This window comes from Sebastes umbrosus, chromosome 3 (assembly GCF_015220745.1).
Source record: "Sebastes umbrosus isolate fSebUmb1 chromosome 3, fSebUmb1.pri, whole genome shotgun sequence".
Lineage (NCBI taxonomy): Eukaryota > Metazoa > Chordata > Actinopteri > Perciformes > Sebastidae > Sebastes > Sebastes umbrosus.
The window spans coordinates 23,702,443-23,728,816 of record NC_051271.1 but is presented as its reverse complement, the minus strand read 5'-3'; the positions used below and the strand labels follow the sequence as shown (position 1 = coordinate 23,728,816).

The window sequence follows — 26,374 nt, the reverse complement described above, 5'->3', positions numbered from 1 at the left end:
ATCAATAAGGTTATGAATAATGTGAACGGTAGCACCAGTTGAATCAAAGTTAGCTGTGCTAAGTTTGGAAATAAAGCCAAAGCCACCAGACTCCATTCACAAAAACAGTAATTTTACCTCACAGAACACGGGAGTTGCTGGTCTACTGCTGCATCATTCAGCTAGTTAGTTTGTGTTATTGTGTGACTTTCAGATCCGATCCGTGGCGTCCACACAGCAGTACATTGCTTAGCTTCTGTGCCGGTACTCCTGTCTGCTTCTCCAAACTCGGAGTATGCCGACCGCCATCTAAGTTACTGTATGTAACGTTAATACACTGACTATAAGGCTGTATATATACTGTATATGTAGCAACAGCATCATGCAGAAACCTACGTCAGGTTTTTAGAAGGGCTCGGGAAAATATACATACTTTGACCAAATTTTTTATGTTCAAATTTGAATATTTAAGGAACACCACTGTGAAGCTACAGAATGATATTAAAACTTAAAATCCAAATAAAATGGACTTGCTCTTCAAAGAACTGTGGGCGTTTAAAACGACATGTACTGTAGGTGTTTCTGTAGTTGCATCTTACAACATGAAACAGTGAGCAGCAGTTAGGATCCAATCTTCGTGAATCAAAGAACCTCCACAACCGTGCATGTAAGGTATGGGAAACATTGGTGAAGCCTGAGGAAGAGAAATGTACATTTGTACAAATGAAAAGCTCTCTTCTATGATTGTTAATCAGGCACACTGGACAAACTGGGCTTGGCATTACCTGCATGGAGACTTGCCAGGGCCAGGAGTGGGGGATCGCCTCCTCCCCATTAACCACCCTCGTGATGGCCGTATTGGGTGTCACTGCTGGGTTTCCACAATCTGCTGGCCAGTCTGTGAAAATATACAATTAGATTATCTATAAATAAGCTATAATTTTTTATAATTCATTCCACCTGTAGGTATAGATAATGGCAGACCTAATTAAGACTTTAAAATCAGAAATCAGGTGATCCATTTTCAGAGTTTATTCCATCTAAGGGGAACAAAAACTTTTTTCTTTTCTTTTTTCACCAAGCTCCTTTTTGAAACTGGAAACCTCCATGAGATCACTACACACACATCAGAGACAGGCCTACACTCACTGATAGTGATTTTGTCCCATGGGTTCGCAGGTGGAGGAGGTAAAGTTGGGACAACACTGGCATCAGTGGTCCAATAACCACGAAAACCCTTTTGTTGATTGGCTCCGTTGCTAAGGAAGCGAATGACGACTGAGTTGCTAGAGATGGTGGTGGCGGGCGGAAGGGCAAAGCCGCAGAATCGACCTGCGGAACAGACAAGAAATTGAGAGTTTTTGTCACCAGTGTGCGGGCATTAATACTGATAAAACTGGCACAAGAATTTGTAGTCCAGTAACCAACCTAGTGACGCCATGCTTTCTCCATGGAGGATCTCCACGTAGTCCACACAGTTTCCTAACACGTTTATAGCTTGCAGCTCAAAGTGAGTGAAGGCTAGGTGGACAGTTTTCGCTGAAGGAATGGTGATACGCCATGTGCACACAGACTGGGCTTGGTAGTCACCGGGCCAGTTAGGAGAGGTGATTTCACCCTGAGCACTGCTGAAGCTCCCTCCACATGGAGCTGTGTGTGAGTGTGGACGATAGCGAAGAGAGAGAGAAAAGGACAGGAGATGAATTAGTTTTGTCTGGAGGCGATTCCCTTAGTGTCTTGTCAGGTACACTTGTCTCCTGTCTCACCCTCTGTAGGGTCCACTACCCTCCAGGTGGCAGTGAAGCCGGTGTCCACCACCTTGTCGTTGGAGGAGAAGCTGATGTGAAGTGTGTCTCCATCGCTCACCAGGTCTTTAGGGGGAACATGGCCGCAGTGTGTGCCTGAGGGGAAATGAACATGAAGAACCGTTGAGCTAGTGTATGTTATAAATATATTGATATCTTTATCGCTTACTTATTGCTTCTGTCTTCCATCCTATATGTACTATTTTTATATTATACATGCACAACATATATGCATATATACATTTATATAGCGTGGTTTAAATGGCACTTTACTGCATAGTAAAAAACAGAGGGAAACACAAACCTATTCTAGAGAGGTGCAGGCAAACATAAAAAAAAAGAGAATGGGAAAGCTGCACACTCATAACTTATTTATTTCAGCTTTTTTTTGGCATTTTTTCACTTAATCTCCTCTCCAGTATATAGGGATTGGGAGGGTTGACACTTGCAACACATTCTCATCCCAACTCATCAAATACTGACACTTTGTCAGAACCTCGGCGTCACTTTTTGGTCGCAGTAAACGTGTGTTTAATGTTATGAATTAAACAAAAACACTTGCATAGGTTTAGGCAACAAAACCACTTAGTTAGGTTTAGGAAAAAAACGTGGTTGGTCTTAAAATGATGAGATGTGACTTGGCATTGTGAACACGGGGCACAAACGAACAGCTGATTGTCACGTGAAAGTGAAATTTAACACACAGGACACGAACACTGGTCTCCTGGATGAAAGCCTCGTGTTTGTTGGACCCATCCACCTCCCCTCCCTCCCGCCCAATGTGCATCTTAAGCTCTTTAAACTACGTCACCACAGCACTTTCCCTGAGCGTTTACTGTTGCCGCGGATGGGTTTAAATTGTAGTTAATGGAAAGCCTGGTGTGTCTCATACGAACGAGAACTGGCTGACACTAGATGTGGCCTTGGCCTTGGATACTGTTGAGACAAAGGGCATCCTGGAGCTACAGGTTAAAGGTCAACGTGTAAACCCAATTGATGGCTTGTCCTCTATGACAGATTTTTATATGTGTATGTTTACTCAGAAGACAAAGACATCTTTTTGCTACAGGTTTTATCTATGTTAGTGGCATGGCTCCATGGATGGCAATGTCGGTCGGTCGGTCCACCACCATCAGATAGATTACCATTACATTTTGTGAAGACATCCCCAGGGGATGAATGCCACTAACTTTGGTGTGTCTCTGACTTTTCCTCTATAGTGCCACCATGAGGTTGATATTTGTGGTTCAGAGTATTGTATTTATTACATGGATTGCCATGACTGTGACATGCAATTCACACATACTAAACTGCGGTGTAACATAAAGCAAAGTAATGACTCCAATGAATGTCTCAGCAAATTCATTATCAGCTGGAGAGAAAAGGGAGGCAGATATTCACATACCTAGACTTCCTGATCTGTCTCTGAGGCTGACTTTATCATTAATGCAAAGCTGACTCTCCTCCAGGGAGAAATTGTGGAAATGGAGGTGGACCAGTTTGCCGAGGGGCGCCCGGATGGTCCACTGGCAGCGGGCTTTGTTGTTGTAGCCGCCGGGATGACCCATAGAGGACACGGTGCCTCCTGTGCCAGTCAGGTCTTTTGGCCCTCCACAGCCAGATGCTGCACAGAGAGGACAGAAGGTGAAAAGCAGCATTAAATTCTGCCTTTGCACCATATTAGTTTGTGAGCAAAGTGGATCAGAGTAGATCGGCTGGGTTCATACTGTGCTCGTTGTAGATGTCTCTGCGGATGACATTGTTGATCCAGGGGAGGTAGGCAGAGGAGCGGGTGAACACGGAGGGCTTCTTATTCATAATGCATCCAATAGGGCCAAAGCTGGTTATACCATGAACTTCCCACGGACCACTGGGAGCGTCCTGGCACACCAGAGGACCACCTGAATCTCCCTGTCAAAGTCACAAATCAACACCCAAAACACCATCAGCATTTTAGTTAGATGTGTGCAAAAACGTTCATCATCACTGATGGTATAAATCCATAGTCATCTATTAGTCCTGTGCGCTTGTTAGGACTTGTTTTACCTGACAGACAGACTTGAGCTCATCAGGCAGGGTATAACCGCAGCAGATCATGGAGGTCTTGACCTGGAACCACCAATAATCCATCCTCTTGCAGGTGTTATACGGCACAACAGGCAGGGCGACCTGGTTAAGGGCCTCTGCGACTTTAGCATTCATTGAATCGCCTGATAATCACACAAAACAATTTAGATTGTTACAAAAAGACATCAACTTGACACACTGAGGAGGTAGTTGCACATTAAGTCCAGCAGAGGGCATGCAAACTATGCAACAAAATGTCTCCTGAGGTGGTGTGTTATTGCATTATTTCAGTGAATAAAATAACAAGTTTAAACATGAAGCAGAAACAGCACCGGTCTCGTCTCCCCAGCCGGTGGCGTAGCATTTCTTGCCCGCAGGTAGGACTTCCTCTTCGGAGGGAAGGCAGGCGTATGAGATCTCATTACTGGGTATCACATCCCCGTCCAACCTGACCAGGGCGATGTCAAACTCCACTGTGGGCACCTGGGGATACTTGAAGCCCTCATGGCGATAGATACCAGACACGTTGAAGCAGTGTTCACTCGACTCTGCGTAGGTCAGGTTGTGTTTGCCGAGGCACATGCGCCAACGCTGCAGCTCATCAGCGTAGCTGGGTAGGAATTCAGCAGATAAATCAATAATAATATCTCAAAATTTACAGTAAACACAGGCCACCTCGACATACATGGCATTGTCACTGTATTATATAAGCTGACTGTAGTTTTACAAAAACATACACAAAGTCCACAGCATATTCTGAGTTCTCTGTGGTTCATAACCTTGTATACATCCTATATATATATATATATATATAGATAGATGCTGGAGATGCTGGAGCACTCTATATATATATATATATATATATAGAGTGCTCCAGCATCTCTCTCTACTGTAAACCATTAGCCAAGGCGTTGAGGCATCCCTAACAAGGCATTGCTTTTGCACTATAATAAGCCTGAGGTAACGGGCACCAACAACAGCGTTCAGAGATTACATAAATGGACTTCTAGGAAGTTAGAGAAAACTTTGCAGAAAAAAGCAGTAAAACGGCGATAAAAAACAGAACTACTGTACATAGCTCTTGTTTTTAAAATGAATGACTTTAGCAGCTTCATCTTGAACATCTCTAACAAAAAGTACATGTAGGCTACTGTATGTGAGAATGATGAAACAGAATATTTACTTTATGAAGCAATGGGCTGCTGTAAGTACCCAGTTCTTATGAATAAGAGTACCACCACAGGTGTGGAAGAACGTTGGTTCTGGGCGACTGGACGGCCAGACCTGAAACAAACACACACCGACAAGCAGAGAAGAAGTCAGTAAAGATATTTGCGTTCTCTGATGTCAGTTTTTGAAAGCATTATATCAATGCAGTCAGTCAATTATTAAAGGGTAACTTAGGTATTTTTCAACGTGGATCCAACGTGGATCCTTGTGGAACTGACTAATGCAAACAACAATTTCTGACATTGGTCAGTACTAAGGGAGAACGCTGTAGACGGCAGCTGCTCACATGCTGCAGTATGGTGCTATCTGGGCAAGCTGGCACCGTCATTTACGTCCACTAAAAGTGCTTGTTTTTGCCATGACAGGCTCTGATTGTTATTATAAGTGTCTGACATTATGGAAAGTGCCTCGCTCAAGAAGAAGTCTCATTCTGAAATCTGGCGAGGTGACCTGTTGCCTGAAGACAAAGGCTGGAAACATGGAATACATCCATGGTGGAAACATGAGTGCCAGCTGGGCAGAGTTTGTTTTGTTGGAGCGTAGACAGTATATAAAGATGGCAACATGACAATTCCCAAAGCCAAAACATCTCGATTGCCCCATGGTGACTGGCTGCAGTATAGGTCATAAAGCCTGCTCCCTCCATGTTAGTGGATGGGGAATACATTTTTCCGAAAGATGGTTTCTGTTATTTTAGGTAGTTCTTATCACGCTGATGAATATTAAAGTTAAACATTTGTTTGTAATTAGTTATTTGAGACGTCATGATTGACAGCTGTGAGTCTCTCTCACTGACAAGCTGCGGCCGTGCTCGGCTCGCGACTGGTTCGGGCGGGTGACCTCGATACCGCGACTACACCGCCCAATCACTAATGTGCAGACTATGGCTCCAAATGACGTCAAAATCTCTGGATGGCAGCTCCCGTAACCGTGATATTTTGGCTTCACTTTTGTACAGTGGGAAGAAGTGGAGACGCGTTGTCCATCTTTATATTCAGTCTATATGTTACAGATGAGTACAGAAAGTGTAGCTTAAACTAAAAGATTTTCAATGTCATGGCTTAACAATGATTTTGACAATGTGGATGAGGTCTTTGAATTTGATGGCCGCCCGTATTTATTTGAGCCAGATATACGGATATTCAGATTTCCCAAGAAGACTTCTCCTTGAGTGGGACTTGGATACAAATGACAAACAGACGCGGTCAAGCGAAAGGTAAGAAAAAGGTTTTATTTCTCTGTAGGGTCCTTTCCATAATGTTGTCAGACACTTGTAATAACAATCTGAGCCTGTCAGTTGCAAAAACAAGCACTTTAGTGAACGTAACGCTACACTGACGCTATTAACTTGCTTTTGCAGCTTGTTTCACGGCTGCCAGTTACACTATTATCCCTCAATACTGGACCAGTTTCAGAAATTGTTGTCCCCATTAGTTATTTAGACACAAAACGTGGGAAAATAGGGTCCAGGTTGAAAAATACCAAAGTTACCCTTTAATATGAGACAAAGACAGGACAGTGGAGGATATTCAAGTTTGACATCACATTATGAATAAGCAATAACTGCTGTATCAGAATTTGCCCTTTTGTAATCACTGGTATCCTAAGCTGTAAATTTGGATGTAATTAATCTTAATGTGAATTTTTATTAGCGGTAGTCTCTCACCTGCATGGACACCTGCCAGGGCCAGGAGTGTGGCTTGGCATCCTCTCCGTTCACAATGCGTGACACAACAACAGGAGGAATGGCTGGTTTCCCACATGTAATGGACCAGTCTATGAAAATAAGAGAAAAACAACATTGTAATCTATCCTGTGTCTGGTTGTTTGTGGTTTTGTTTGTGTATAAACAAAGCCTGAATATACAGTACATATCTGCAGCTAACAGATAAGCCTGTGTGTTGTAGGGAAGTGGCTTTCAATCACTGGCACTTACGCTCTCATTTATATTTTTTAAATCATTTTGATGGATGGGGATGCTGTTTTTGGCTTTCACTAATCTACTAGTCTGCAGTAATGTATTCATTCAGTGTTTCTTCATGCAAACATAATATCATGCTCCTGCTGCAAACGAACAATGGGTACTGAACTAGACTGAAATCACCATTTCCAGGCTCGACTCCTTCACATCACAACATCAGTACACATAAAGATATAAATTTCTTTTGGTCATCTGAGGAGTTGACATTAAATTGTCCCAGTCACTCTTATCCCACATTTTCTCCCCTCATCTCTCACTCTCTCTTTGTCTTCCTTCGCCCAGTACAGCTCATACAGGGAACCTCTGGTCAGAGGTTTTGTGGAAAAAAAACCCAGTGGCAGCAGAGTCCATCTATAAAACTCTATTTCAGCAATTGGCTTGGCAGGCGCCTGGGCCACCTGGGGCTCATCGCTGGGTGAACAATGAGGATTGGGTGACAGCTAGCAAAGATGGAAAGTGAAGCACTAGGCCACTTCACATTGTGTTCTCAGCTCAGCATATCACCTTGTTTTACTGCACATCTGGGCGCAACGAGGGGGAATTGAGAGGAGGAGGGTGTGAAGAAGGGGGGAGGATGGAACAAAGCAGGAATCAGGTGACTATAAAGCAGGTAGGCCTCTGTGCAGCCTCTAGGAGCTGTTTGAAACTAAATATTGATCTTGGGTGTAAAATACTGCTCTGCTGACCTGTATGCAGTGTATAATATAGCTGGAGAGATCAAGAAATCCAAAACATCAAATGTAAGGCTAAAACACAATCAGTTATATTTATATCAAATAAAATATGATTTGACAATTTTATTACTGGACTCTGTAGGAAGGAGGTGCGCTTGAATGGAAATGGTGACACAATGGTGATATGCCATGGGAATTTCAAAATAAAGGTGTGTCTTAAAGATGATGATATGTATCAATGTTTTCACTTTACATTGATGATATTGGATCGTTGATCACTGAATCGATATATCGATCCGTATCGATGTATCGTTACACCCTACTGCAGCAATGGGAAATCTGGTAATCTTTGGGACTGCAACTTACAGTCTAACAGTCTTACTTTCAGTAGACTGTTGACTATTTTTCAATAAATAAATTAGTATTTCAGTCCATAAAATGTCAGAAATTAAAGAAAAATGCCCACTGCAATTTCCCAGAATCCGAGGTCACGTCTTAAAATGACCTGTTTTGTTTTTGACCTGTCTGCAGGCCCAGACTCAAAAGTATCAAGTAATTATATGACATATAAAAGTAGTAAATCCTCACATTTTAGAAGCTGGAACTAGCATTGTTTATGTTGCATTGTCACCTAATAACTGTATTGAATTAACTATTAAAATGATCGATTAATTGTTCCAGGAATTAATGTTAAAGCTGCATTAATTACATTTTTGGCCACTTGGAGGAAATGTAAAAAGCTGAAAAATACGTTCATATTATTGCCTTATAAAGTTGTTATTGCAAATGTGTAAGCAAACAGCCTATTTACACATCCAGTTGGGATGACCAACATTAGCTTTCATTTGGAATTGTGTGTCTGTTCATGTGACAAAACGAAGTCCAATATTCACTCTACTTTTCACTCTGTTTTGTTATCCAAGCAGCTAATTGCTTCGTTATATGTTCACCAGCTAGTGGCTAACTTGTTCTGTCTGCTGTTTGGTGCTGAGCAGGTAGAGCACTGTTAGTTCATCAAAGCTTTCGGGCTGAATAACAGCTGCCTGCTGTGTTTGGAAATGAGGTTGATGAGAGTGGAGTTGTTGGCCAGAAAACCTAAACAATGCACTAAAAGGCTCCGTAGACCTGAGCTCTGCAGAATTGGGTGATAAATCTCTGTGGGTCCATCACAACGAGCGAAACACATCATCAATTGATCCAATGTTAATATGAAACATAGAAATTAGTGCAGCTTTAAGTGTACTTTTAACATCGTAGTGAAACTGTATCATCTTCAAATAGATACTCCACCTATGGTGATGTTGTCCCAGGGGTTGGGCTGAACTGGTGGCTCAGTGGGAGCAGGCAAACTGGGTTTTGTTGTCCAGTAGGCTCTGAAGCCTTTGGACTCAGTAAACAAGTCTGTATGGAAACGAATCAGCAGCCTGCTGCCTTTTGTCTGGATGGTACGAGGCAGCTTAGTCCCACAAAATGGACCTAAAATGTATAGAAAGAATCATTTGTCCACGACATAAAGACACAGAGATTGTACATTTCACTGGTAAAGTGATCAGTAACAGTGTAGACACACAGTTGTATTAATTAGGATTAAAATGGGGTCAATGAATGGTTGGGTCTTGCTTTTTTAATGTGATTGATGAAAAATATAAATGGTTTGGGGTCATGTAATTCCACAAACAAACTTACCATGAGTTTGAAGTAGCGCATTAGTGATACTATTGATGTCATACACCACTACGTTATCGTAGCATTTGGATGTCAGGAAATCTTTGGCTTCCAGGTCAAAGTGGGTGAACGCCAGTGTGATTTTCTTCCCCAAAGGCAAAGCGATGTTCCACATGCACTCGCTGTTAGCTTTGTAGTTCATAGGCCAGTTCTGGGACTTAATAACTCCTGTTTCCTCTTTGGAAGAAATGCCACAGCCCTGGATCTCTGAAAGAGGAAGAGGGAGTGATTAATGCACGATCGTAATTAGATAAGTGTATTGTAGACAAGCTACTGTACACTATCTGCCTGAGAAAAGTCTTGAGGGGTAAATCTCATCATGACAAAATGTAAACAGAAGTTCATGCTACAGTAGAAGCTTTATCTGTTATAGTTAACTATCTGCGCATTTCCGTTTTGACTCATTTAGTTGTTGCTGATATACAGTATATGTGGTTTTGGAGAGTATAAAAAGTAATGAAACATAGAAGCATTTTTTGGCATCAACATGGGCAGTGTTGGTAAGTTACATGTCCTCAAGTACTCATGTACTTAAAGTGTGTAGGATTTGGCAGCATCTAGTGGTGTGGTTGCAGATTGCAACCAACTGAGTACCCCTCCGCTCACTCCTCCCTTTCCAAGACTGTGGTAAAGTGAGCAGCTGAGTGCAAACCCGTGGTAATGCCGTTCGCCTCGCTCAGATGCCATCCTTACCATAATAACCCTACTTTAGGAGCAAGTAAGTCAGACGGCGACTTGCGGTACCACGGTTTTACACTCTGCGGCTCACGTTACCACAGTTTCACAAGCGTGTCGGAGAACTACGGTGGCCTTCAGGTAATGGTTTGTTTGGTTTGTCCGTTCTGGGCTACTGTAACATGGCAGTGCAACATGACAGACTCCGTGAAGAGGACCCGCTCTCTATGCAGATATAAATGGATCATTCTAAGGTAACAAAAACACAACAATTCTTAGTTTCAGGAGATTATACACTAAAGAAAATATACTTATTAATATTATATTCCATTTCTGTCAATAAATCCCCCGAAATGTTACACACCGTTCCTTTAAGTAAGATGCTGAACATTTTCTTCCAATAGAGTATTTCTACACTGTTGTATTGTTGCCACATTAATCTTTACATTTACTAAGTAAAGTACTCATTTCACCTCGGCATGTGAGGTCTCAAGTCATTTTACTGCCTGATAATCCTGATAAATAAAAAGATAAAGGAGTTTTTATCTTGCTTTTTATGCTGCACACTGTACTCTGACCTGCTTTCAGAGAGTTCACAATGCTTATGCAATTAATGGCTTTGCTGTTTTTTTTATAAATATGTGACAGGAGGAGTGAAATGTTTTATAGTTCTTAATGAGGTGTTGAGCTGCTTCAGCAACGTGTGCCTCAGGTGTGAGTGTGTTCCTGTGTGTGTGTGTCACTCTTCGGTATACCTGTGATATCCTCAGGATACACAGCTTCCCACCTGGCAGAGAAACCGCGGTCTGTGAGGCGACTGTCGGACTGGAAGGTGACAGATATTGTGTCACTGGAGCTGACCACCACTGGGGGGAGGATGTAGCCACAGTGTGTGCCTGAGGGAGAGGAAAGACGGAGGTAAAAGATGGAGGTAGATGGAGAGAGTAGAGTCAGGAATGGGGGGATGGTTCACAGACAGATAATAACTGTAAGCACTATTGGCTGTAGGCTGAGTGCGTTGGGTGTGGTTGGTGGTTGATGGATGGGGACGCTGAAACACTAACAAATGAAGGTGACTTTACTGTCTGTGAGGGTGACTTCATCAACTGAACACAAAATCTGGTGAAAAACACAGTTCCCACCAAGAGCCTCTATAAACACAAAAGATAGCACGAACCGGCAGCGTTTCTTGCAGACATTTAATCAGGGCTGCAGCTAACGATTCTTTTCATTGTCGATTAAACTATTAGTTGTTGGCTCTATAAAATGTCAGAAAATGGTGAAAAATGTCGATCAGTGTATCCCAAAGCCCAAGATGATGTCCTCAAATGTCTTGTTTTTTTCCATATCTCATATTCAGTTTACTGTCATAGAGGATCAGTTCAATGCCCCAGAAACCTACCCCTATCCCCGTAAACACACAACACATATGAGACATCAAGATGGGTTTAACACAAAAATTAAGATTTTTATTTTCATAAATAACTGCATTTATTATAATATAAATAAACAATTGGTCTCTGATATTGTTGGTTGAAAAGTGTTTAGTCAGTTTCACTACAATTTACACTTTTATTAACAAGAAGTGAGGCCGGTCAGATGAAAAAGTGCGAGGAATAGAGTTCCAGGGGTATTTCTTATATTTCTTTCTTTTTTTATTTATTTGTTGCCTCAATACAGAAAATGAGTAAGGGCGCACACCCATTTTTTTATTATTTGTATTTTTTTAATTTTTTTTAGAGGGCGACCAGCGCCCTAGGTGACCTTCTATATGTAAATAAACCAGAAAATATTCACATTTAAGAAGCTGGAATCAGAGAATTTTTTCTTAAAAAATTACTTGAGCAAATTAGATTAAAAAGTTATTTATATAAATCAGTCACTATATCCTGGCAGTAGTGCAGGAGACAGGTAATCTGAAAAAAAATCCTGTGCCTCTGTGTCCTCCGGTGCTCCTAATGGCATCTGAAAGATTTCACAGATCTGAGGAAGACAACCAATCAGAGCCGAGCTGGAGCCTGCAGTCATCAATATTCTGTTACTGTAATGCCTATTTCTCGCCTCAAATGTTTTCAGAAACATCTTGTCATGTACGGTTTAGCTGTAAAATGAGAAAGTTTGTGACCCGGCAGCCATGTTGAGATCTGCTGAGGAAATACCAAGCACCGCCCACCAGTCGTTAGGAACGCTCTCTCTCTGAAATGACCTGTGATTGGCCAAAGTCTCCCGTCACGGGCTAGATTTTTAAAGTCTGAAAACAGAGCCATGAGGAGGTGCAGAAGTCTAGTTATCTCTCAGAACACTTGAATTACAATATGCTGAAAGGTTACTATGGAATTTGTGCCCAATGAGGCCAAAAACTTGTTGCCTACTGAAGCTATAAAACAACGAATCAATTATGAAAATAGTTGGCGATTAATTAATAATTGACAACTACTCGATTAATTGATAAATGGCTGCAGCTCCACATTTAATGCTATTAAAATGCAAGATGGTGTTTATTTGTGCAGCTAAATCAACTTCTTAGCTGCCACTATAAGTTGCTGGTCATACCAGACTAAATAAGGCTCTAGTGTATTGATATGAACTATGATGCATTTCATTGCTTGTTGTGAATTTAAGTTTTCATTTGCAAAAGGAATACTGTGCTTAGTCGAGGGATCTTTGAAGCTAATGGTTTTTCAGATTTCAAAACAGATCCTTAGCTGCTTTTCGTTTTTCTCTGCTTTCCGCATATGAACACAAACCTCCTGAAATAACAGGATGCATCATCATCTACTGTATCTGTGTATGCTTATATCTCAGCGCTTTAGTCCTTGAGAACTCAGCAGTAGATAAAGCTGTATCAGCCTCACTGCAGCCGCCGCAGTGAATAATGAGGAGAGGTAATTTATAGTTTGCTGGGCTCTTTGCGAAGAAGATCCTAATCAACAGATTTACAGCAGGGGGCAGATATGGAGCTATACACCAGAGCTGTTAGTCTGCAAGGTGCAACAAACACAAGTCAAAGTCTTCATATTTAACGGTTATATTCTAAGCAGAGGTATATAATCAGCTTGTCGGGTTGCTTGTTTGCTTTATAACCTTTAGTCCATAGTGGCTGCTATTCAGGCTTCACAAGATACAGACATGGCCCAAAAAGCAAAGATTTCCTCCAAACAATAAAAGGTACACAGATATGCAGAACAACAAACACATAAGTCTGTGTAATTAATGTAAAAGATATGGCTCACCCAATGTGCTGTATTTATCTGAGATGATCAGTTTGTCCTCCTTGCATTGTCCAGTCTCTCCTGTGATGGCCATCTCAGTAATCTGCAGTTTAACCAGGAATCCTCTGGGCACTGATATCTTCCAGGAGCTGTTCAGATGAGCAGGATATGGATTTGGGAAACCCAAGGACTGGACCACTCCTTTACGCCCTTGAAGGATTACTGGACCACCACCTCCTGCCCAATAACAGACAACAAACAGCTGTGTTTTTTGAGCTCCACTTAATTTATTCTCTTTCTTCTTTTTTTGTTTTAACTGATGAGGACCAGCTTGCTTTGATACAAAACTTCCCCATGAACACGCTCATTATGTAGTACCTTAATTAGCCACTGGAGAGAAGCACTCTGTCTGCCAATAGCTTTAGTACAGTGATGAATAGATAAACCTCGAGGGGGATCTCCCCACTCCTACGCACAGAGCGACTTGCATTCATCCTTATTTGGTAGCTGTCACTCGATTAGAGCTGCAGGGAAAACTGCACTGGGAGGCATAACAGTTGAGTTATGTAAGGTCTGTCAAAAAGCTCTCATTGGCCAGGAAACAACCCTCATAGATCATGTGAGCACATAATGATATGACAGTTTATTGTTTGTTTATTGTGTGTATGAAAGAGGACCTATGCTCATTTTCAGGCGCACACTTGTATTTTGGGTTTCTACTTGAACATGTTTACATGCTTTAATGCTCATACCGGCTGTGCTGCAGCACCTCTTTTCACCCTCTGTCTGAAACGCTCTATTTAGGCCCAGACACACAAACCTGACATTAAAGAACTAGTGGCGATGAAGACCACCAGTTGCGTCGCCTCACGTCGCCTTTGTTTTGTCCAAAAAATTGTACTCAAACACACCACAAAGACTACAGCCGATGGCCAACTACTATATACGTCCTGCGCCTGCGTGAGAGGGAGCAACTCTCCACACCAGCAGGTAGTGGTAGCCTGTATTTGTCATTCAAAAAGGGAAACCGGAAGATCAAGGACTGCAGATATACAAGCTGTTGTTATGATACGTACATGAAACAAAGCAGCGTCTGAATCAGTCTGCTCTGATTGGTCAGCTGGCCCAATGTTATGATTGATCAACTCAACCAAACTCTTTGGACTTTGCCCCAGCTCCGCTCTAACTACCCTTGTTTGGCATGCCAAACTAGCCGCTAGGCAGGTGTTATGCAAATGTGTTACTTGGTGACATCACCACATTACGGAAGAAAAGGCGGGACTTCAAGCACAGCGTTTCAGGCAGTTCAGGAGCAGTGTTCCTGTGGGGGAGAGTAACTCCCTTTGGCGTAGACTTTGGGCTTTGTAACTTTGCAGACTTTTTACATGCACAAAAAAACTATATAGCCCACTAAAGGAAAGGGAAAAAGCACAAAAACATAACAGGTCCTCTGCAACTTTGAGGAAACTAAATAAATGAGGGTTGATATGGACAAGCTTTCTTAGGAAGCTTGTTCAGCAACAGATTGATGCTATTATTAGGTAGTGAGGCAATCAAATATATCTGATGTTGTATATTTCCACTGAAATCAAAATAGAGACATGCAGGGAAGGGTAGGTTGGCTGAAAAAATGTCAATTGAATCAAACTATATCATTGAGTTATGAGCAAATATGGATGGTTTATTGTACAAGAGGGAAAATTAAAGTTTGAAGCGAATGCTTACCAGAAGTTGTGGGAGGGATTTGGGTGGTGGGTCTGGGTGTGGTGGGTCCGGGTGTGGTGGGTCTTTGGGTGGTGGTAGTAACAGGTGGAAGGCTGGACTTGGTGTAAGTTGCTCTGAATCCTTTAGACGTCAAAGTGTTGTCCGATTTGAAGCGGACCACCATTGTGTTGCTACTGGACTCCACTGGCTTTGGCATCTTCCCACCACAGAATTTATCTGTGATGGATTATATGTATGGAAGTGTTAAAAAGTGATTAACAATCTCAGAGGCTGGCGCAATAACAGCAACATCCCCAAATTTAAATTTAGACAAATGAATCAATGCTGCTTTAACAATCTGTGCAGTCTATGCAGTCTATACAGACATTCATTAAGTTTAAAATAGACTCCAGAACCATTGTACAACTTCTCAAACTTTTAATTGAGCTCATATTTTATTCATGGACCCACATAGTTGACATTGCTAATGTTGAACAAAGGCCACAGTCCGTTCTGAATTTCTAACCCTTTGCCTTTTAATTGCCCACCCAGCTTTGACATAATCTGTACGGATGAAAATATTGTGGTATATTTTAAAACCCCTATCAATGTCATACATGCAAACACACATTTCTTTTGTCTCAGAAGCTTTTCCTGTTATAATTCCTCACTGCACACTGGAATCATGTATAAAGTCATGCTTACTGAGTGAAGAAGAGCCGGCCTCGTGACCATCGTAGACCTGAACAAAGTCTCCACAGACCTCAGGGACCAGGTCAAATGACGTAAATGTGAGTCGAACCCTCTCGCCTTCAGGCACCGTGATTCTCCACTGATCCAACATAGAAATAAAGCATACCAATCATTTACTGCATAGACAGATTTCCCCAAATAATCTCCCCTTTTAAACCTCATGGTTGCAACATGAGCTGCAGTTTGACACACTCTCCCTCATAACTAATTTTATTACTGATTCTGCTCTTGTTTGGACAGGTGGTGGTGACCTGTCAGGCTATAGCACAGCAAGATGAAATCATGATGACAGCCAAATGACACCATATGACTCCACGTCCAAACCCAGCGTGCAGACCCTGACATTAACGTTGACTGTGATTTAATTAGATGCATTAATCACAGATCAAGCTGTCAAGATGACTGTTGAGATTCACAGCTAATGGATATACTTTAAGATGCTCACTGAAATCTTTAGGCTTGTTTAGGACCACGTGCTAATCGTTACTAACACACTACGTTGTGGTAAATGTAATGTGGTATGGTATAATATTCTTAGTAATAAGTTGCAGTAAATTTGCACAATGAATTAACAACTCAATTCTCTATAAGAAAAAGAAAAAACCTCTGTTACTCATCTGTTTCTCTCTCCAAACAGATCCTCTTTTGTGATCAGTAGATTTAATTTGCATTGATTTATAAGCGACAGCTGCTTAAACCTGAATTCACCTAATCAATGTACTTAAATAAAGGCACAATACAAATGTGAACAAAAAGGTAGCCCTTAAATAAGGGATAATGTACAGCGAGCCAGTCATTGTTGTGAAATAATTTATTATAATCTATTTATTTCACAACAAGAGTCCGACATCAGGACTTCGCCCATAGCAACGGTCTGTTATACATAGCAACAGTCTGCTATAAAGAAATAACAGACAGTAGAACGCTGTGATTAACCAATCAGAATTGAATATTCAACAAAGCTGTGTAAATTAAATTAAAAACACAACATTGCAACCTGAAACCACTCTCAAACTGATTGACTCAATCCAAAGACTAAGAGTAAGAGTTAAATCAAGTATGTTGTTGTGTTTTCACATACTGTAAATAAGGACACACACATGATCAACTGATTTTCTGAAATACAATATTTTACACATTGCCGAAATTATTGACATTCATAGGAAGCAATAAATATATAAACCATATTTTTTTAGTCCGCTACCGTGTATACTGTATGTCTGTATATTAAAGGAACATTGTGTAACATTTAGCGGGATCTATTGGCAGACATGGAATATAATATTAATGAGTATGTTTGTGTATAATCACCTGAAAATATGAATCATTGTGTTTTTGTTACCTTAGAATGAGCCATTTATATCTACATAGGGAGCGGGTCCTCTTCACGGAGCCTGCCGCCCTGTTTCTACAGTAGCCCAGAATGGACAAACCAGATTTGCATGAAAAACTATGTTTTTCCCTGTAGTGTCTCACATTAAAGAGAATAAATGTTCCTTGTCATGTATATTCTGAGTTAAATATTTATTTCCAGCCTGTCACTGAGTGCACACTGCAGTATGATGTACTACAACATCCTCCGATAAAGGTCAGCAGTGCTTCCTCAGATTAAAAAACAAAACAGCCATACCATAGCTGTCACATTTGCTTTTATTGTGTCTCATTGCTCATGTGGGTACCTGGTATAGTGCTCCATTCGGGTAGTTCTGCTCTGAGAAGCTGGGGGTCATCAGATCCCCCTGGTCACCTTGGAGGAAGCCACCAGCTCCGGCTATTTCTGTCAGCAGGGACGGAGAGCACTTTAGCTCCACAGACACCTCAAGGATACCCGCAATACACCCCATCCACCCCCATCTTTTTCATTTCCCGTCTCCTACCCCTCTCCTCATTTTCATTTCTATAACATTAACTTTCTAGGTCAATCATATACTGTAAGACAGTCACCCAACATTATGTCAGAGCCAAGGCAATTTTCTTGCTGAAATGGATTTCCACTCATCTTCTTACCTGGTGCCATCTCTGGAGCCACAGCTTTGTAATGAGCCTTGAATCCTTGGTCTGTTTTTCTCTCATTGGTGTCGAAGTACACCTTCAAGTGGTTTGTAAGTGACACCAGCTTCGGTTTGGTGTAGCCACAGTATCTACCTACAAATACCACACAAATTATGAAGAAAGAGACAATACTGTTCTGCATCATCTGCAATGAAAAGAAGGGTTGATTTTCAAAACAGAAAATATTGCAAAAAGATCACAAGGCTTTTAATTTTGGGGCCAGACAGGTGGCCAGCCTGGAATCTGATTGGCCACCCTTGGTGTCCCCCTACCAGAGTAAGAGGGTTATGGGTATTTGGCTTGTTAGTATCAAAACTTCTCTATGAACATTTATTGTTGGAAAGTCAATCAAACAACCACAAAGAGACGCAAAATGACAACAAAGAAACGCAAAACAACTGCAAAAAAACAGAAAATGACTACAAAGAGACACAGAACAACCACAAAGAAATGCAAAATTACTACAAAGAAACACAAACTGCTACGGAGACACAAAATTACTACAATTTGACACAAAACAACCACAAAGTGACACAAATGACTATAAAGAGATACAAAACGACCACGAAGAAATGCAAAACGACCACAGAGAAATGCAAAGCAACTACAAAGAGACAGAAAATGACTAAAAGGAGACACAGAACAACCACAAAGAGATGCAAAACGACCACAAAGAAACGCAAAGCAGCTACAAAGAGACAGAAAATGACTACAATATGACACAAAACAACCACAAAGTGACACAAAACGACTATAAAGAGATACGAAACGACCACAAAGAAATGCAAAACGACCACAGAGAAACGCAAAGCAACTACAAAGAGACAGAAAACAACGACAAAGTGACAAATGTGCCCCCTTTTTTGAATCTGGTCAATTTGCCTCTAAATAATAACAAGACAGGACACAAAATGGGAGATATGATATCAAAATTATTCCAGATGAACAGAAATCAAAGATGTCTCTGAACCGAGTACACTACTTTAAAGTGTGCAGTGGGCCAGCTGGACTGAGTTTGCCCATGGATGGATGGGCTGATGTGGGCATGACATCAAAGCTGCCACTGCAGGCTGAAAGAGCTGCTCTGTTTATGTGCATGTAAGTGTGCATCTATCTATCTATTTATTTATCTATATATCTGTCTATTTGTCTATCTATCTATCTATCTATCTATCTATCTATCTATCTATCTATCTATCTATCGATATCTAAAGATTTGTACCAATGGTTCCCAGAGAGTCTCTCAGTGTGACGTGGTCTGACGTGCAGAGCTTGGTGTCCTCCAAAGCAAACTCCTCAAACCACAGTTGGATCACCTGCAACAGAAACATGCAGAAGGGTTTCATCTGTCTCTTTTCACTGTAAATCTGAGAAGTCGATGAAGAGAGACAGGGAAGGCGAGAGAGGCTAAAATACGAGTGTGTGCATGTGTACATACAGTATGTGAGCAAACTGTCTGTGTGAATATGTATGCATGCATGTGTGTGCCTCTGTATGTCTATTTTATGTATGTTTAGCAAAAGGAAGATAGAGACGAAGAAACACAGAGAGAAGCAGCCACTGCATAAGGGAGGCAGTCATGCAAACAGAGGAAGAAGAAGAAGGATTTAGTTTTCTCCTGTGGGTGTGTGGAGGAGAGCTGAGGAGAATGAAGGAGACAAGGCAGCCATCTGTCCGTGACGCTGCCACTGCGTTCACCCCAGCTGTCCTCCACTGCTCGGCCTCACATAAGACACTTTCCCCAACAACAGTAACAAACTCTACTGAGTTGTTTTGATAAGCATTGTTTTGTAAAGGAGAAATAAGACGAATGTGTCGAAGCTGGTTTTCAGGAGGAAATTATTTTGGGCCATTACAGAATAATCCCCTTCTTGTCCTCGACAAATATTTACAGTCAGTGTCAGCAGTTCATTTTACATTCTTACAGTTTTTCTCAATCACTTTGGCTCAATTCTCAAATGAGAATTATTTTTTTTCAAAACAGCAAACTCAAATCTCTGAACAATTAATTTGTCGTTCACAACAGATTAGACTTTCTCATTCATTCAAGCAAATTGCTTGTGTTTTGGCACATGAGCAAAAGAGTGAGTACAATAACCACTTGAACATGTCTTGCTGATCAAACCTGATGAGTTGATTCTCAGTGAAATTGTCTTCACAACTTCTAAACATTCTTTCATTGTTTGAGCATCACATTCAATTATCAAAATCTGTCAGACATACATGTATATTCCATAAATATCTATGACGAGGAGGTACAATTTGTTGTTTTTCTAACTGAATTAATGAAGTTTTTTTCATTGTTGCAGGGTTGTTGTTGTTTTTTTGTCATGGATGTCATTTTGTGGCAAAATTGCTGTCCTCTATATATGACTTTACATGAAAGATCAAAAGAGAATTTTCTGTTTCCAGTACAGGTAACACGTTGCTACACAAATAATTTGACTCTATACATACAAATGTGCATATCCTTTTTCTGTGTATCTACTACAGTATTGACTTTTCCCAGTAAACTTTGACCTACTGTTGAAATGGGAATCTAAAAAGCTCAGTGTGATACACAACAGCATTCAGCTAGACAAAACTGACACTATTGTATATTACAGTAGTCAGTGTCAACAAAAAATATAAGACACATTTCCAGAGTTCACTCCCATAAAAACATCTAAACATTTTGACCAGTACGTCTCACACACTGACAGAACAACTTTTCATTTTAGTGACATCAGCCAACTTACTGACCCAATAACTAGGTTTTGAAACATAAATAAAGTGTTTTGGGTGAGTTACTACCATTTGAAAACATGTAATAGAGTTGTGAGGTCACGTCACACAGTCGTGATAATTGCACTTACAGTTTAGAGAATGTTAAGACGTTCAAAAAAATGAGCCAAAGCAAGTACTGTAATTCTACAAAGTTCAATGATTGAAGTTTGGAGGATTAGTGCTGATATGTCACCTTGTCAGGGTCCACAGTGATGTCCCAGGTGCAGCTCTTTCCATTGTCGTAGCTACTGGGGTAGTTAAAGCTGGTGAAGGTGCCTGACTCTCCAGACAGATCCTGAGGACCACCACACCCCGAGTCCGGCCCTGGAAATGTATGACAAAGGAGGACGATTGTGACTGTGTTATGTATTTTTAAATTATAGCAATTTACTGTAAACTCACAGCTTCTACCCTGCATGGAGTCCTATAGAGAAAAAACTCATAATGTTGATATTACTGTAATGCTGTTTACTCAGTGCCACCAGCTCAGATGCAGGCTACAATTTCTGTTTTGAATTTATTTTATTTTATGGAAAAGTATGACGGCATATTAGGGCTATTGTTGGTAAAAAATATATATATATTATGGAGCTAAGGGAGGGGGTTAATATTCAGAGGAAAAACACAGAATGTGCAAGATTACAGTGGCAAATGTACTAGAAGAAAAAAATAATATTGTCTGGGATTATAAAGTCATACATTTGCAAAAAAAAAAACACTGAAATTCTCTGAGATTCAAGTCACAAATGTACAAGAAAAAACTTTTTTTTTTTTTGTCAAGGAACCACATTGCTTTCACTTTGCAAGGCTGGATCAACGTCATCACGTTGCCACTTACCGTGTATTATGCCTGCAGCGAATGACCTGATCAGATCATACTTTGCAATTGGATGTAGCAATAAGGAAATCCTTGTGATTTTAGCCCAGATCAGCATATTATTATAAGCATCCTTTGAAGAGCTATTGACGTGAATTGGGCCTATTCAGAAGAAAACAACATACTAATTTTTTTTCTCGTAAATTTGTGAGTCTTTTTCTCATATTTACCACTTTAATCTCAGAAAATATCCCAGTTTCTTTTCTTGTACATTTATAACTCTAATCTCGGAAATTCATTTTCTTCTGAATATTACCCCCCTTCCACGGCCCATTAATTATAATTTTTTTTGACCTACAATGGCCAAATACAGTAGTTCCCACACTTTCTCATGTCAAGAACCCCTTAAGTGACACAAATTAGATGACAGCCCCCCATTTGTTAGATTTTGTCACAGGGTCCCCCATCTGATAGGATTTTTGCTTTTAGATATTTTATTACAGAAAGTGTACGTGTGAAACTCATGGCCAAAATAGTCATACATTATGTCATTATGTTGCCTATGGATGGAATTATAGTAAAAATAAATAAATAATTCCCCATTTTTGCTGGGGACCCCCTGGAACCCCCTTAAGGACCCCTGGGGGTCTCCGGACCCCATTTGGAAAACCAATGGCCTAATATGTCGTCATATAAAAGAGATGATTTTCTTGTAGCCTAAAAAGAAGACTATGAGTCTACAGCCATGCAAGCGTCTCTATGAGACTGTATTTAGGTACAGTAGCCTAATAGGCTACCTACCTTTGTTCACTATCTGAGCTTAGCTTGCTAATTAGCGCTAAACACAAAGCGCAGCTGAGGTTGATGGGAATGTCATTAGTTTTGCAAATTTAAATTTGCATAACTAAAAACTGAATTTTGATTGATTATTATTATACAAACAACAACACCACTGCAGGTTAAGTGTTTACCAAGAAATTCTAATGACTAAAGAAACCACCTTATGGTATCTGCAGTGATAAATTCAAATCAATTGAGATGCCTTGGTAACAGCATTGATTATACAGCATGTCATCTCCCTTGTGGCTGGAGCAGCCATAATGTTTAGGAGTCTGGAGCTCAGCTGTGTTTAAAACAACAAACAACTGGAATACATTTAGTCATTTAGGAAGAACATAACTGTCAACATAATGATGTTATTGTTCTGCTTTGTTAAACAAACTGACTTGTTTTAGGGGCAATGATCCTTTTAATGCATTTCATGAAGATAGAATGAATACATCACACAGACCAAGTGACAACAGCGTCCTCACTGCATGTCCTATTTGCTAACACGCGTGTCTCAAAGATTTTTATTCAGGTGTGCAGAAGACTCTGATGACTCGTAATGCTGAAAGCAAATTGGTTCAGCTGATATTCATTTCACCACTTTACTCTTGTCATCCAAGCACAAACAATTCCCCCACTTCAATTTCCAAAGACCAAAAACAAGGCAGCAGAAATGTGTCTGTTCTCACAAAAGCATTTAACTCTGAAGGAGTCATAAGACCAGAACAAATAATGGGTTTCTTAAATGAAAAATGAAATTGGAAAGAGATGAAGGAGGAGAAGTGGAGGAGGAGGTACGACTTGCTGTCTTGTATTGATGTAGTGACACATGCATTACTGTGAAATTACTGGTACAAGGGTCAGGTGAAAAATAGTAGCCTTGTAATAATACACTCTGCTCTGTATTTTAATTTCCTTTTCTTTAAAAAAACCAAAAACATCTCACTGAGAAAATGCCAATAATGTCTTTATTTGTCCAAGATATTTGTAAGATTTTTTTTTCCACAACAGCTAGGAACAATCCTAACCCACATCAAATTACCACTAAATCTTCTCAAGTTGGCATGCTAACATGACGATGTTAAGCAGGTATAATGTTTATACCATGCTCTCATCTTAGTTTAGTGTGTTAGCATGTTAACACTGGCTAATTATTAAATGAACAGTGTGTAATATTTCAGGGGATCTATTAGCAGAAATGGAATATTTCATTATTTCATTAGTGTATAATCACCTGAAACTAAGAATCGTTGTGTTTTCGTTATTTTAGAATGAGCCCTTCATATCTACATAGGGATTAGGTCCTCTTCACTGAGTCAGCCATGTTGCTCCGCCATGTTTCTACAGTAGCCCAGAACGGACAAACCAAACACTGGCTCTAGAGAGAGACTTTCAAGTTTTTATGTTACCTGAAGTCGACGTGGTAATGTGAGCTGCAGAGTGCAAAACCGTGGTATCGTCAGCTGCCGTCTGACCTCTAACCTCCATTGGCCTCTGACCAAGGCGAACGGCCACGGTTTTGCACTCGGCGGCTCACGTTACCTCAGTCTTAAGAAGGGAGGAGTGAGCGGAGGGGTACTCAGTTGGTTACAATCTGCAACCATATAAATATATGCTGCCAAATCATGGGAATGTCATTAGTTGAAGGTATTTGGTCATAAACCAAAGTACTGCAGAACTGGATATCTTGACCTGATGGGAGCGCTGAAGGACAACTTGGAGGATCACCACAGTCATTAGGATTAATCCTCTGGGGACGATGAAAATGTCATGGATCGCCACGATTAATTCTTGAGATATTTCAGTTTGGACCAAAGTGGTGGCGCTGGCATCGTAGCCTACAACTGTAGGACTTGAGTATACTCAAAACATTTTGTCAGATTGAAATCACATTTTCAACCACCGTTACTGTTTTTTTATTGACAAATGGAATGCTACAAATATTTAAAATCTTGTCGGTATTTGTAAAAAAAAAATTTGGTTAATTATTGCAATTCAACATTTTGGCAAATTAGTTCAATAATGATAAAGGCGACGCACTTCGACCACACAAGAACTGATAACTCTCTGTTGATGTTTAAATCACTGGCAGGTAGACATTTAGTCACCTGTAGGAGAGTTTTGAGGTCAAATTTCACCAATTTATAAAACAAATAAGATTTATCTCCATGCAGATCATCATTTGTTGCCCAGTCAAGTTATGATGGATCACCTTCTGCAGCTTAATATAATCTACAGTGAAAAAACACTGACGGTTGAATTTGTCATCGATCAAAAAAGACTTCAGGTCCAATTTGACAAATTGTTTTTCAGTGTTGCTGAGTCACTGATGTAGCGGCCTCAGGACGCTCTCACTTTAGACTCTTCACTGTTGCAGTCTTGTCTCGTATTTCCTCTCAGCTACTGAATGGTTCACTTCACTGTGTGTCTGGATACAGCGTCACTGAATCCTCTAATAATATAAACATGTTATTCTATTTCTTCTTGTAAAATGTTGTCATATAGTTACCTTTTTACAGTCATGTTAAGGGTTATTGCTTATTGATTGTTATCTCATCTGAGTAGGACATATGCACTTAAAAGTAAGCAAACTTCAGAGATTTTAAGAGAGATTTTAAGACTATTGCAGCATGTTTTATTTTTTTTTAAGATGTTTTTTGTTGGCATTTCTGCTTTATTTTGAAAGGGAATGACATGTAGTCAACTCTGGGCTGGACTCAAATACAATATGTTTTCTAAGTATACACACTCACCTTCTGCATGAGTAGAGGAGTCAGCTTTCTCAATGACGTAGACGACCACCAGGCCGATGCAGGCGCCGGTCATGGCCACAAAGAGAAATATCAGACACTTTTCCAGGCCGCTCAAACCCCTGGACCGACGACGACCCTTCTCCTCGTCCATTTTTCCTCACAGCAGATGAAGATGCACCAAACTGTACACTTGTCCAACAATTCCCCAGCTTATGACCATCATTATCTGATATCTGATAGCACAGATGAACATTGAGCTCCTTCAGATGTGGTATTATTGTAGCATTCCATCCTGAGTTTGGCTGGATGTGAAGAGCCATAAATCAAACCGTATCATAAAGACAAGTTAATGAGTATTGATGCTGCTGCTATCCCAATCAGGAGGTCAACAGGATATCTTTCAAGAGAACTGATTGAAATGGAAAACAAACCTGTCACCTGCGGCACAGAAAAGCTGGTTTCAGATGTTTGATGTGATTATTTATTCACGAATCCTCTGAAATATGTCACAACATTTCAGTATTAAGAAACAGTTTAGACGGTGAAGTCTAAAGAAGGGTGCTGAAGAAATAAGGAGGTAGGTTCAGCTGGGGTGACAAAGGTGGACAGTAAAATTATGCGACAATACAGTATTTTAAGGCCTTTTCAATATGTTTTTGTAATTACACTGCAGTTTGTAAATCAAGTTTTTTTAGTCTTGGTGCTTACCAGCAGCGTTTTCTCAGCTGCAAGCAGCAAATTCATTATCTTAAAAACTGATGACTGAATGTTTTATTTATAGCTCTTTCAGTGCATCAACACTGAGCGTGAAATGTATTGATGGTCAACAGATTTAAATGAGCAAAAGGCCTTGGCCAGAGATTGTTAGGACCAGAGTTATACTGAGTTTATGTCCTCAGTGTTTTTCATTTTTATTTTTTTGTGAATTTGTGGGTTTAGGCAACCTGGGGTTTACATTTTTCAATGAAAAACTTACAGATGGTGGGTAAGGCTGCAACATTTAATCGCTAAGTTGTCAACTATTAAATTAATCACCAACTATTTTGATAATCGATTAATCTGTTTTAGTAATTTTTAAGAAAAAAAGTCTAAATTCTTCCAGCTTCTTAAAAGTGAATATTTTCTGGTTTCTTTACTCCTCTATGACAGTAAACTGAATATCTTTGAGTCGTGGACAAAAAAAGACATGTGAGGACGTCATCTTGGGCTTTGGGAAACACTGATCAACATTTTTCACCATTTTCTGACATTTTATAAACCAAACAACTAATCGATTAATCGAGAAAATATTCAACAGATCAATCGACAATGAACATAATTGTTAGTTGCAGCCCTACTAGTGAGTATTTTATA

The 26,374-nt window shown here is 40.3% G+C and overlaps 1 protein-coding gene across 1 annotated transcript; it reads right to left on the bottom strand.

Moving 5' to 3' along the window:
- Positions 1-370: 370 nt before the first annotated feature.
- On the bottom strand, positions 371-25,172 carry zgc:154142 (uncharacterized protein LOC555481 homolog). The gene is made up of 22 exons (XM_037764098.1): positions 25,022-25,172; positions 20,817-20,947; positions 19,080-19,173; positions 17,813-17,950; positions 17,485-17,582; positions 15,758-15,884; positions 15,074-15,289; positions 13,370-13,585; positions 10,892-11,032; positions 9,423-9,668; positions 9,027-9,212; positions 6,748-6,857; positions 5,035-5,135; positions 4,184-4,461; positions 3,831-3,994; positions 3,512-3,695; positions 3,190-3,408; positions 1,728-1,880; positions 1,408-1,629; positions 1,129-1,311; positions 765-877; positions 371-673 (listed from the first exon to the last, which is right to left on the bottom strand). Exons 1-22 carry the CDS (start codon positions 25,170-25,172, stop codon positions 575-577), a joined length of 3,570 nt encoding a protein of 1,189 aa, XP_037620026.1. The 3' UTR covers positions 371-574.
- Between the last annotated feature and the right edge of the window lie 1,202 nt (positions 25,173-26,374).

Coding starts and splice junctions, on each gene's coding strand:
- zgc:154142 (XM_037764098.1), bottom strand. CDS start 25,172: ATGGACGAGGAGAAGGGTCGTCGTCGGTCCAGGGGTTTGAGCGGCCTG. Junction 9,669..10,891: donor GTATCCTGAGGATATCACAG/GTATACCGAAGA, acceptor TTCCTCTTTCAG/AGATCCAGGGCTGTGGCATT. Junction 878..1,128: donor ATGGGACAAAATCACTATCA/GTGAGTGTAGGC, acceptor ATATTTTCACAG/ACTGGCCAGCAGATTGTGGA.